The 14128-nt window shown below is 37.7% G+C and overlaps 1 protein-coding gene across 14 annotated transcripts in view; it reads left to right on the top strand.

The window, feature by feature from the left end:
- Positions 1 to 14128, top strand: part of LOC135207246 (1-phosphatidylinositol 4,5-bisphosphate phosphodiesterase-like) — a 712917-nt gene that overhangs the window by 596861 nt on the left and 101928 nt on the right. For 12 of the 14 annotated variants that reach the window (XR_010312938.1, XM_064238892.1, XM_064238890.1 and 9 more), the window contains one exon: positions 3 to 195. Coding sequence is in view for 13 of the 14 variants with exons in the window: in XM_064238892.1 (XP_064094962.1) it covers positions 3 to 195 (193 nt within the window). In the remaining variant the exon portion in view is untranslated. Of the gene's footprint in view, positions 1 to 2; positions 196 to 1576; positions 1716 to 14128 lie in introns of all 14 variants that reach the window. The other 2 variants (XM_064238894.1, XM_064238895.1) reach the window with 1 other exon arrangement.

Genomic DNA, 14128 nt, shown 5'->3' with positions numbered 1-14128 from the left:
AGAGTAACTCGTGCACTACCATCACCACCCCTGTGTCGCAGCCCTCTCTAGAGGACGATAAGCCCCTGACGGCTGAGGAGCGAGCCTTCCTCTACTACCAGTATACTGGCGCTACCACCCACGTCCACCCTGTCCTCTCTTCCTACGTCAACTACTGCCAGCCAGTCAAGTTCCAGGGGTTTGATGTGGCAGAAGGTAAATGGGCATGATCCTCATGTTGCGCTTGCATGAATTTCCTGCTTGGTAGAATTCTGGGAAATGGTGAAATTTCGCCAAGAAGATATGGCTTATCGCATGCATTATAAATAACGTATTACCGGTTGTTAGTGTTACTGTATAATTAAACATTGCACGGTGTTTGTGTTCATATTTATTCTGTATTCGTGTTGGTTATGTAATTATGTATGTGAATGATATATAGTACTGTGTATACAATACTCGCATACACATGCTGGAGAACTGGAATGGCTCGTAAAAGTATCATAAGTTGTAATCTGAAAAATGTACATGGATAACTAGGCATGTATAGAAATAATTTTCCTGAACCTGATTCTGTTGACGATTTCTTTTATTCTTATAGTAGCATAAAGGAAGAATTTTAAAAACCTGTAACACTATTCCATTCAGAAAAAGTAAGGATCGATTCAGTTTGCATATTCACACGAACACTACACACACACACACACACACACACATATATATATATGTGTGTGTGTGTGTGGGGGGGGGAGGGGCAATATTGGTTAGGATGTGCATGTGTACGTCAAAATGGTATCCACGGTCAAGCCATGTGCTTGAACGGTAGATTACGCGATGCTTGCCACCACTACTCAATTAACGTTAGTAAGATACTGAAAAGTTATGCTTGTCCGAAATGTGCATTCACAACGACATACAGTATTAGTGTTGCATTTCCATCCCAAGTGGAGTAAGAAGGTGACCAGTCATGCGTCTAGCTTATTTTCAGAACCACAGACTTCATGTGCCATTCAAGTGTAACTAAGACGTGACAATAAATTCGTATTGAAAATAACCATGCTTTGTTTTCTTGAGAAACACATGGATGAGTAAAATCAGCCCAGGTGAGAAATAATTGGAATAATTGACCACAATTTCAAATCAAAAAATGATTTATGCATAAAACGTGATGATGTAAAGTTCTCAGGGAAAACTTTCAAATTCTAGTTACAGTAACGAAGAAGAATTCTATTGCTGGATGGCTGAAATGGCATTCCTTCGGTTAGTGCAACATATTTTCGGCTCACGAAGGGAATTGTTAACTGGTGAAGAAAATGATGAGGCGCGTCACTGTAAACTTTGTTTTTTGTTTCAGCTTGGGAAGATTTGTCAAATAGATTCTGAGATTTGAGTGTTCCATCTGATATAATGGTACAAGAATTATGCATTTGCCTCTCGCCTTTCCCCTGGCTATAACATTTGTTTTGCCTGCAAGTGAAGTAGTATGACTCATGATATTAATGCATCATTTTTCCATTTTTCTCACATCCTTCGCCTTTGCATGTGCATGTGTATGCCATCTCTGCCTAATGCATGGAAACAATCTGCGAGTCAATAGGAAGAGGAAGTCCCCGCGGCAGGAGCTCCAGCAGCGCCAGTTTACAGTGGCACTTCCTTGACCAATATCCACCCGTGGCTGTCCTCCATGGTTAATTATGCCTGGCCCGTCCATTTTAATGGATTTGATGCTGCTCATGGTATTTCGTGATACTGTTATATTGTAGCCTTGGATTCAGCCTGTATGCTTGTGTTGATTAGAGCTGCAGTGAATATTACTAGTGTTCACGCAATAGCAACCGTAATGTACTCCGTAGATGTTGTAAGTTAGACTACTGCATTGAGTCAAGGCTCCTTTGAAATACCATTGTCGTTTTTTAACTTCTTTGATAAAGTAGAATTTCGCTATTTGATTTTTCTCGACGTGGACTGACTTCTGTAAGTATATTGATTTATATTATTCGTAAAATATCCATTTTCCAGGTTTGGTTTTTGGGAATATTTTCCATTGTCCTTTCTTGCTTATGTAAAAATAAACTTAGAGAAAACAATAGAAGAAGCGATCTGTTACTGGAGAATTACAACAATGGACTTTTACTATTATTTTAGTGATGTTTATCCGGAGATCACCGAAATGAGTTGCAGATGAATTTTAGGTTCATTTGAAATTTGCCTTATTGCAACCCAAGCATCAATAATCATCATCATCATCATCATCATCATCATCATCATCATCATCATCATTCCAGTATTGTACATCAGAGTAGATTACTGGATGTAGTTAGGAAAGTAGTGAAACTTTTGAAAAAGAAAATATCACATGAATTTTTGGGATCTTTCTCTGAAATTTTGAACTCATTCATAGAGGTATTCCTCCCAAACGTAGGAGATTTGCTTGAAAGACTTACGTATTTGACAAAATGATCAGAATAGGGAATGAACAATGGGTTAAAAAGATTCTTGACAAGAGTGCCAAATTTTAGCAAATCTGTGAAAGTACTGAAGAAAGAAATGTGTAATTTTAATGACCCTTGTAAGTGTTAGCGAAGTCTTTGGTATTTATCACAATTTACACGTCTCTCTTGCTTCCTTTCTTATCGTGCTGGTAAACATGCATGGCCCATGGCTGTGAGGCAGCATTTGGAACAAATTAAGTGTTGAAAAAGCCCGTGGCATGAAAAATTCTATAATACTATAGAATTTAGGCCAAAGGCCAAGCACTGGTACCTATGAGGTCATTCAGCGCTGAAACGGAAATTGACAGTAAAAAGGTTTGAAAGGTGTAACAGGAGAAAAACCTCAAAGCAGTTGTACTTTGAATCAATTGTTAGAGGAGGGTGGAAAGAAGATGGAAGAAAGAGAATATGAATGGAGGGACAGTAAAAGAAATGAAAGGGGTTGCAGCTAGTGGCCGAGGGGACACTACAAAGACCTTTAAGTAATTCTTACAGTGCGCCGCGTGAGGTGTGCTAATGGCACTAGCCCCCTACGGGGGGAAAATAAATGTTATTTCACAAGACTTATACAATACCAACTGGCTTTCTTAACAGCAATGGAAGACAGAGCTTTCTAGTTTTCCCTTTGTAAATACAGGTTTGGCAACGTGCACATTATGGCTGTTACATCATCAGCAGGACCTTACAGCAAACATCTGGCCGAAATGCATAGGGCTAATTAGTACCTTCTCATCGTCGTTTGAAAGTAATGGCCTACGGAATAGTTGGAAATGATCAGTATTCCTTTCTTCCAGTAGTGATGGGCCTAGTTGCCTATGCCTTTTTCACTGCGACTTGGCATTGCATGTTCCCTTTTCAGTTTCTCTGTGTTTGAGTGTGTACTCAGGCACACTATCGTTTCCTTTGTTTCATTTGTTTAGCTTTTATTGGTTTATTTATTTGAACAACCTCTTATTAATCTATTTTCCCTTTTTTTAATTCAATACACCGTCGAATTTTCTTTTATTTTCCATTCAAGAGTAATCTGTTGTGCGGAGGCTTGCTAGTCAGGGGCATAGCCTTAAACCTGTTCCGTAAACATGTATTCATTTTGGTGACAAATAGAAATCTATTGATTACTACCTGCTTCAGATTGCATACCTTTTCAGACACTGATATTGTAAAACTAATACACAGGATGCTCAAAACACAATAGTTTATTGTCGAAATATTATCTGCTTTTGAGATAGCATGCAGAAAAAATGTGATTACAATAGTAGGTCCTGTGGTGACCTGAATCAGGCGAGTCAGGTGATGCCAGTGATGCACAAAAATATTAGAGAAGATGCTCTGTGATTGGCTGCCAAGTTTGTTGGTTAAATCTGGGTTTGTAGCGAAGTGCAGAGCTTATTTAGCTCCCTCCTCAAAAATGTCAAAGAAAATGCTTATACAGTGGCTGGAAACTTTACAGCATATTCATATGTGTTTTAGTAAGCATGAATCAATCAATCAATTATTTATGTTTGAGTTTGTAATGCAGCTGGCCAGGTCAGAAAATAAAGAAAAATGTGTAATCGTTCCACACCCATACTTAAGTAGATTCCATTTGAGATGCTGAAATTATTTTAAGTTGAAATTTTGAAAGAAATGCTGTTTTGACAGTGAAATTAGTGACTGTTCTACAGCATTATTAAGCTTTGTGTCCATGGTGTTGATATGGCACTGAGTTGCCAGGAATGGTTTAAAACAAAGATGTGCATACATTGTAAAGTAAATAAGAAATTATATGATGAAAAACATAGCTATTAATAACAACTAAGATATGGTAAGCAGTATGACATGGATAAGCAATTCACTACAATAGTATTATATATAGTACATATTTCACTGGATAGTTGTTAGTGGCACTGATCACTCTCTGCCATAGATAGTTCTAGTCAGCAGTTGGATTTGTCACCTGAGGTTGCTGGATGGGTGCGTCCCAGTAAGGCCAGTTTTTAAGTCATCTTTGTTGTGCATGACCATTTTGAAGGCTCTGTCTTGTTGTTCAATGACTGGGTATGGTCCCCTGTGTGGAAGGGTTGGGGGAGGCTTGTAGGCATCATTTCTGATGAATGTGAACTGGTAGGTGAGGATATGACTCAGTATGAATGGCGTTTTGGGTTCTTTGCATGTTTAAATGTATGGCTGGAATCTTCTTACAACCTTTTGCAGTCTTGCTAATTCTTCATCTTTGCAACTATCTTCTCCAGCTTTGAAAAATTTTCCCGATACACATATGGTCTCACCGAACACTTTTTCAGCTTGAGAGACATTGATTTCAGGTACATTACTGAGGAGCACCAAAAGTGGTGGCACTTCCATTTAGGGCCATTGCATCTAGTAATAAGCACTGCTTCGAGTGTTCGGTTGGTTCTTTCCACTATGCCATTTGAGCCCAGTAGTTTGACTAAGGTGGTCCATACTTTGGAAATGAAGGTCGGCAACTGACTCAGTCATCGAGAAGTGCTTCTGTGTCCATGCAGAGATAGCCAAGCTGTCGTGTGGGTGGTGGGAATTCATTGGTGCTGTACTGTGTAACAGGCCACACTGCTTATTTGGCACTTTAAGTACTTTTTTCCCAACTGTTATACATATTTTTTTCACTGTATCATATGAATTTTTCTGCTACTAGTTTGTATGTTGTTCTGCCAGAAGGATGAACAAGTTCTTGGATGATTTAAAACACTAATAGATATCTTTCCACAAAGAGTAAGGGCAGTCCATGCTGGTGTTACATAGAATAGTTCATCCAGAGGCACTAAACGGGGTCTCCCCATTTCAGACTTATGGTAGTGCAGTAATCTCTTGTTTTGGATCTTTTTGTTGGATGTTAGCAAGTTCTTCATGATTTATTTCAGTTTGAACCCCATCAATTTCTATTCTGGACAGGGTTTCAAGTAAAGTGTGTGTTTTTTTTTTTTTTTTTTTTTTTTTTTTTTTTTTTTTTTTGCAGTATGTGTTTAAAGTGTCATATATATGGTGAGAAGTTCTCTATTGAATGTTTTGTATTTTCTTTCTGCTGGTGTCAATTCCTGAATGAAATAAGGAGAATGGTAGTACCACTGATTTTTTGCGCTGTGATTGCACCTGTTGCAAAGTACTCACATCAGTGGTGAGTCTGGCCCAGGGGTTGGGAAACACCAGCATTGTAGTAATGATGAATGTCTTTGGTTACTACGAAGGCATTCCATTGCAGAGGGGTGCCATCATCATAGTGATGTTGGACAAGGATTGGTGGTAGTAATTTAACATTCCAATGAATTATTTTAATTGTTTTATGGTGTTTAGGGTCAGTTATTCCTTTATGGCTGAGAACCTAGGAGAGTAGGAATTGTATACCATTTTCAGGCACAAGATGACCCTGGAACTCTATGGAGGAGACCCAGATAACACATTTGTTGGGGGCCAAGAACTAGGCTGTTGTCTTGCAGATGGTTAGTAAGGCCCTGATGTGTTGCTGGTGTTCTTTTTGTGGAGAATATAATTGTCATCAATGTGGCATATGCAGAAAGGGCTTCTGCATTGTAACAATGTAGACATTTGATTTGAAACAAAGACTCATAATCAAATCTAAGGTTATATTTATACATAATAATATAACATATATATATATATATATATATATATACATATATATCTATATATATGATATATAATATATATATCATATATATATATATATATATATATATATATAAGATTCCAGTCTGAAGATTGACATAACCACCAACATTACAAAATCAACACTTGAGGCCTAAACAGTTCCACTGGTGTGCTCACCAGTAAATATTTCCATGGGATAACTACAGCACTTGCACCATAACCTTCACTGACAGATGATAATTACATTATATAACCTTGGTGCATGAAGAAGTTGACCAGACTCGTAACTATGGATATAATTAGCGCCTTTACCAGAGAGAGAAATAGCATATACCACACTGATTATCGTAGCTCCTGGGGAGAACACTAAATATCTGGCCCAACATGCAACCTCCTTCTGCAACATCCGACAGTCCAAGAAATTAACACAATTATGCCGTTACCATAGAGGAAAACAATGAAAAACCTTATAACGTCTACAGATTTTGAGATGGTTACAATGAGTCCGTGCTGAGATTAGTAGAGCACAGAGTTCCTCGCCAATATGCTGAACTGCTACAACTTTCCATCCAACATACCACGAGCACCCCAAAGAATAATATCTTCATTTAAAACATCCTCAAAGTTGATGGCAGACAATCCCTTGGAACTTGCACAATCCTCGTGTCCCTCCCCTCCTCTGGTCTCCTTAGTCTCCCTCTTTCGTCCCTCATATCTCTTTTTTTCTCACCACAGACATGGAAAAAATTGAACAAACTCCATAGGTGACGTAACTGACTACACGTGCGAATAATAGATGGTGCTGAAGTGACTGGAAAGCTTATTTGCTTAAATAGCTTAAATATTTTCATAAATTTTCTTAAAATATATCTACGTTAAAGGCAAGTATGTGACAACATGGATGTGATCCATCAGCTTCTGGAGTGCAGCTCACAGGTGGACGTGATGTCTGTCACACTGGGAAGGGGCGTTAGTGGTCAAGGCTTAATTCAGAGTTTGAGATGAGTGTAGCCTCTGCAAAGGAGCCATGAGCTCTCAGGTTTCTTGACTAGAGGCAGTTGTGAATATAAGGGCTCTGGTCTTCTGGCAAATGCCCATCTGTTCCATCTCCACAAAGGCCTTCTTTGCAGAGAGTAGTTCCTCTGGTGGCACACAGCAGAACTTGGGGGACCTGTTATTTTACATGATGATGGGTCCTGTGTTTAGTAAGTACTTAAGGAGCCTGACTAAGTTCTATGCAGAAAAGGTTGGGGGATTCTTGGAGTGGGTTGTGTAGGGCCGCAAGGCCTACTGATGAGATGGGCCATCTGCCTGGGCTGCACTGAGGAAGTCAGCATTGAGTAAGGGCATCTGGATGTTGGCAGAGATGATTCCTCCTGTAGTTTCATCCAGTCATGTAGGAGACATGGTTTTGTGGGTTGTATGATGGCATTGGGGTGCCACTGGAGGCCATTAGTTGCAGCTAGATGTCTGCAAAGTAGAAAATGCTGGAACAGGAATCTGCTGGTGTTGTAGCAATCACCAATACTTTTTCAGGTAGTTATTTTTCTCCAGCTGAAGTAGGGCTTCATTTTCTGTCTACTTTACCAAACTTATGGTGATAGATGAATGGTATTTGCACCTGGGGGTACCTGTTTTATCATATAATTGCACCATCCTGCACACAGCATTGACTTGTTTGTCATCTTTATGGTTATCCTTGGCCCTGCAGATGATGTAGGAAGTGTCTTGTGAACCTTCAGCAATTTGTCTGCCTTCTTCAGTACTTCAACCATAGCTTTACCTTCAGGGTTAGGAGGGATAGTTGGTGGCAAGCTTAGACAGTGTGAGAAGGATTCAAGCTCATGGCACAGGCAGGCAGCAACAAGGAAAACACTTAGATCTGGAACTGGTGCAATTCTTTGTAGGTAATTCTCTCCTGCGTATCCAGCCACCACAGTGCTAGAGTAAATGGAGTCTGGGATTGGCTCAAGGATCTTGTCTGCTCTATTGTTTAGAACTTAAGACAGTTGTGACAGAACTGTCTTTGCTCTCAAGAACACACTTCTAAGATGTTGTTTTACAACTAGACCACAAGTTCACTGCTCACTACATCATACAGTTCTAAGTTGTAGAGTGGATTACATATTAGATCAGCTCTGAAAAAGTAACTCATTCAGAGAAGGTATATCAGCTCTGAAAAAGTAACTCATTCAGAGAAGGTAGATCAGCTCTGAAAAAGTAACTCATTTGATGATTAAGAGAAGGTTTTTCAAATTCTCTGAAAATCCATTTCGTATCAGTTAAGATCTCCTAGAAACAAACCTCATTATCCTCTAAGGATCTTGTATAAGAAGATCAGAAACAATGAAGATGAAGCATTCACAATAACTTCCTTAATTAACATCCTGTGAATTTACTCCTATGAAAGTCTTGTACAGACATTCGTTAATCAGCAAGAACAGAACATACTTTGTAACAACTTTCTTGCCACATGAGGCACAATTCACTGTACTTAAGAATCTAAGGGGTTGTCAGTATTATTATTATTATTATTATTATTATTATTATTATTATTATTATTATTATTATTATTATTATTATTATTATTATTATTATTATTTTTGTTGTTGTTGTCGTTGTTGTTGGGTAAAGATTCTCATGAAAAAAGGAAGTTGGCTACTAAAAGCCATCATGAAATAAGATTCCTATTTGGGTACAAATAAACAGAATGGAGACTGTAAACAGCCACCAGCAGGATAGTAAATGAATAATCATTAGTTACAAAAGACATTCCAGTTAGAAATTTTCATAATAATATGGTGATTTAAGGCAACATATTACAGATTTACACTGAAACCGAAAAGATAAAACTGCAGCAGCTGTACAGTAAGATGTAGATGATCTAGAAGACATCGCTACTCAAAGAGGTTCAGGCGCCAGTGGAATCACAGTGATGCACTACTGAACTTACAAGATATAACCTAACAGCAAATTGCCCAATGATGATCAAGTTAATACTGCAGCCATTGTCAAGCAAATGCAAATTACTTCTCGGAGCATTTATTAAAATTGTTCTCATAAACTGCTGCCATTAAGACAGAACAACAGTGACAGAAAAACTACAAAAGTGTTTCACATTAATAACCTCTGAAGATGTTGAGACCTTGTAAACAATATGTAAATCTAAATTGAGCACATTCACTTTTTAATAACAATAGCTGGAACCAACAAACAAATATTGCTAAATATTATCGCATGCTCAAAATTAGAGTGTAGTTGCATAGTGAATGGTAGTGGATGAATAATTTTCCTTGAGTTACGTTGTATGCTTCACTGTTTACTTGCTACTTATCATTTGAACATAGTCCTCATCAGTAAATGGTAATGTCTCATTTTCAAGGTCAACAAGCCATGTTTTGAGAAAATACTAAAGAAAACAAAAAATCAAGAACTCTTTAAAACTCATAGTAGGGTGTATCTAGGCTGAAAAATTGCCAACAATTTTCTTCTGTTGTATCTACCCATACCCAGCTTCACACAAACAACCTGATATCCAGTCAAATCTACCCAGTCAACTTGTTGCATTACCTAATTTACAAGTCCTGTTCATTACAAATTTTTCTTCATACAAACGTATACAGGACTAGAACCATTGGCCATATTAAAAAGTGGTCTCCTATGCACTCTTCTATTTCCTTCATCCACCAGTCTTTCAAGAAAGAATAGGGGAAATATGGGGAGACTTTTACATAAGAAAGAATTTGTTGTCTTCTACCTTCTTTTTTAATCACTCGTAAAATAATTGGGCTATATCTGATTGTCCTTGATCATCAGACAGGTTCTTGTGGTTTTGATAACACTGGGGGCCATGGCCATCTTTACAAATGCTGGTGATTTTTGGTGTCTTCAACAACAAATCTGATAATGAGGTTATTGTGGGATGTGAGTCCAGATCAGATGACAGATTTCATGAGGTCCACATCTGGATCACGACCACTTGTTCATATTTCATTGATCCTAGGTTGTGACAGTGTATTTCTTGCTTTAGAAGTTGTTGCTAGTGATGCTATTTTTTCACTGGCTGTTTCCAACCTTGAAACAGGTTATTTAAATCTATTGCAAAAAAAAAAATCTAAAGCTAGTAGGTGTCTAATACTTTGCTTTACAGCAAATGGGAGCTATATCTGACTACGAAAAAAAGAAAATCTGCTGTGGCGTTTTTTATACCATAGATGAAGATATACTAGGATGGTCCACTTATTTTATTGCATGTCTTTTTTCTGCTTCCATTATTTTACTTCCTCCATGGTGTGCACCCAAGGAAGGGTGCTAGAACTTGGAGAGGCATTACCATCTTGCTGGGGTTAGATCTACAGAGCTACAGCAATTGACTGCCACCCTTTTTGTAACTACTCAGTAAAGAAGTGGGATTCCAAGGTATGAAACTCATGAAATCTAAAGGTTCAGAGGTTGTTGAATTTACAGAGATTTTTTTCCTTATTTGTCTACAACCAGATATAATTGGAAGACTCCTAGGCATGAGACTCTGACATCCTATATGACAATAATTATTAATTATTAATGTCTTTGTATATAACAGTGAATAACAGTTTACCATCTTCAGAAACCTGAAATATCTAATTTCTTTCATGATCATTCTTGCTAAACATTCGGTGCATTAAATAGTGTCGATCTTGGAACACTTCCCAGTTTTACTACTTGACAAGTTTTTTGGTTAGCAATGCATATGTCTCCTTTCTGTTAGAACTCTACAGTCTCCTAATCGTAATTTGAATCATTCCTCCTTTAGTAACTTGGTAAAGAAAGCCGGTGTATCAGCCCTGCCTAGGTTTTACTGTTTTCATGCTTGTATTTTCCACATACTGAGAAATTATGTACAGTACTTTACTTCAAACATAAAATCAATATGTCATTGGGGAAAATGCCACTGAAATATTGTAACCTGACCTTATCTCTTGTTAGAAAAGATTTCTGGTCCTTTCAACAAGTTTCCAATAATTCTATAAACCCAACTCTTTCCCATCCTAAAGATTATACAACTTCCTATCTTATTGAAAATGCTGCCCTGTTCACTTCCATTAAAAATAATAAACTTATTTTTTACTTAGTGGTAAGTCCAGTAAGTATGATTGGGTTAGAGTTATCTAATGGTGGACTGGGTGTGCCCATAAAGACGAACTCTCATCATGATTGGATGATCCACTAAGTAGGTAGGGATATCAGTCAGTGAAAAAACATACACACACATCAGAGGCTTTCTTGTTTGAGCTTGTGAAGGTGGACAGTGAGCAAATTAATGAACACACACACGATCAACACTTCCCTATGGTGCGCCTGTGCGGCTGAATGGTGAATGAGCAAAGAATGAGCAGAAGCACGTGACCAATGTTTTCCTGGGTATACCTATGTGAGTGGACAGTGAATGAACGCACATATGCACATGACAATGCATTGCTGTTTGTCCCTGTGAGGATGGAAGGTCAACAAATGCATGCACACACACAACTGAAGATTTTCTGTCTGCGCCTGTGGTCGTGGGTCCTTTGTTTTTAGCATAAGTGACCCAGCATGCCCGGCTGTTTGCATGCTTCATTCAGAGTCATACAGCATCATTTGTTTGCCCAGTGAAGAAAATGTGTTCTTTTATCGATACGATCTTTGCATATGCAAAGAAAGTATGTGTGGTGATTTATCTTGTGAAAATTTATTACTAAATTTATTTAATATACAATATGATGACATAAATTAATGTACTTGCAGTGCATTGTTAAATTTACGAGTAAAAAGGGTTTTTTAAGTGACTTCATTTTTTGTTCTTCTCAGTCATGTGCATAGAAATACTGAGATGATTGGCTAAATAAACTGTAATTGCATGCAATCAGTTTCAGTGATGCAAACGTACTTGGTTACTGTGTATACAGTTATTTTATGTGTATGTGATTCTGTTTTAGTACATAAATTAGCACCATGTTAGAAACAATATGCACTTACTGTGAGTCCACTGCTCTCTCTTTCTCTCTCTCTCTCTGTCTATGAGTTCTCCACCCATCCCACGAAACAGTGCCGCCCCCCACCCCTCCCCCAGCTGGGAAAACTAAACAGCCCTTTCTGAGTGAATCTCTCTGTACACAGCTTTATTGCCACTCCTCTCCAATGACGCTCCCCTTACCTAAGAAACTTTTCCTGGTCTCCCAACCCCCTAAATTCTTTCTCAGTCTGTTTATATGATCAAGCAGTGTTACCAACATTTCCTTAGACTGCAGAACATTGCTATTACTGGAGAGCAGTTTTTCACATTTTTTGAAATTTAGATATAAAGAGTAATCCTTCAATTATCTGGATTAATAGAGCCAGTGGTCCGCCAGCTAATGGCAAAATCCAAATAATGGTGAGTAAAAAAAACCTGAGGTAACTGTACATTCTTCACCTAACCTTGTCAATTCCATGTAAACGCTCAGTAAGCTTATAAACAACAACCATCCCACTTATTTATGCAAAAGCAGTTATCTACCATTTTTCCCCCAATTTGTGACAAAATACACTGCATAAATACACTTTGAACAAAAATGCAACCCCTTCTTTTTCCTCAGCCAATTGAATGACACAGTTTACCCACAGCCTACCATGGTTTTATGACCATTAATGCCTTTCTATACAGCAACTTCCTTATCAGGTGTTACCATCTTGTATTACCATAAACGAGATAAAAATGTGTAGGCTATGTGTGAACTGTAGACTTAGGCTAGGCCAGGTGTTACACCCATAGTATTCATTTGCAAAATTAAATAGACTATTAGAGCTGTATTTAAGAAAAGGTGATTGTAGTGAAAACAGTTATTTTACTTGCAGAATCCATTTATACTGTATTATTATAATGATATATTATCATAAAATAAAATAAAACAATCTTCCCGCCATCTGTAATTTCTGCATTCTCAGAATCGGCCCTGGTTGTTTCTGCCAAAAGTCAGTTACATCCAGACTGGCAAACGGCCAAAATGTCTTATGGCCTAAACAACGTAAGACGTTATGTTTACGGTATTTACCATCATTATTTTATGTTTTACGTACATCCCCAAGGGACTGGTAGTAAACAGTGCCCATTTTGTAAGTAAACTGGAAGTTGACGACCTAGACGGATGTATTAATGGATTTATTATTTTCATTTTTGTACACTTATGTAAAATGGGTATATGCAGTAAATTAACACACTTTTTGTTACAGTAAAATCCCCCAAAATGACAAAACAGCTGTTTCCAGATCCTTTTGTTTACTGATGTTAACATACCTCAGATCCCTAACCCTCACCCCAAGGCCTCTCTGTACAGCTATGCTCAGAACTGATGTTACACGACTGCATAGGATTCAATTCAAAATTCACTAACTGGCGACCTAACATGCTGCATATCTATCTATCATTTCAATGCAAAAACACAATTATTGCAAGCAATAAGGCCTTAATATCTTCCATAAGAGTGAAATCTGTCATATATTTCAAAACTTCAAAACTGTAAGAAAATGTAGCGTATAGCCAAATAAAAAAAAAAAAACACATATGAAATATATTCAAATTTTTATTCACTCATCACTGATGCCTTTGGCCAAAAAGATGTTGTCATAAAACCTCAGTTCAATTAAATGAAAAAAATTTTGCCATAACATTAATGTTACTTCCAAAGCAAACCTAAAATTTCAAAGGGTCCTATTTGATTGTTTTTACACTTCAACGCTGAAAAATGTAATTATGTGAATACAAAAGTAGAATGCACCCACTGATATCAATGTGTGAGTGGAGCGTAGTGACGCAACCATTAGAGTGGCAATGCAACAAGCACTACCTGGTGTAACATATACGGGTCTACAATGAGTAGCGACAATAAAATTATCTTGAAAACATTTAATGTGTATTTGTTAGAGGAATATTTGATTTTCATACAAATAAAACAGGTTTTGACATAGGAAAAACCTATTTTTGGTAGTCATTGTTGAGTCCTCAAGGAGTACCTCTCTATGGTCTATCCAGAGCTCCA

Source organism: Macrobrachium nipponense, chromosome 32, assembly GCF_015104395.2.
Source record: "Macrobrachium nipponense isolate FS-2020 chromosome 32, ASM1510439v2, whole genome shotgun sequence".
In the NCBI taxonomy this organism is placed as follows: Eukaryota; Metazoa; Arthropoda; class Malacostraca; order Decapoda; family Palaemonidae; genus Macrobrachium; species Macrobrachium nipponense.
Note: the sequence above shows the minus strand (reverse complement) of the source record. Positions and strands in the feature narration are given on the sequence as shown.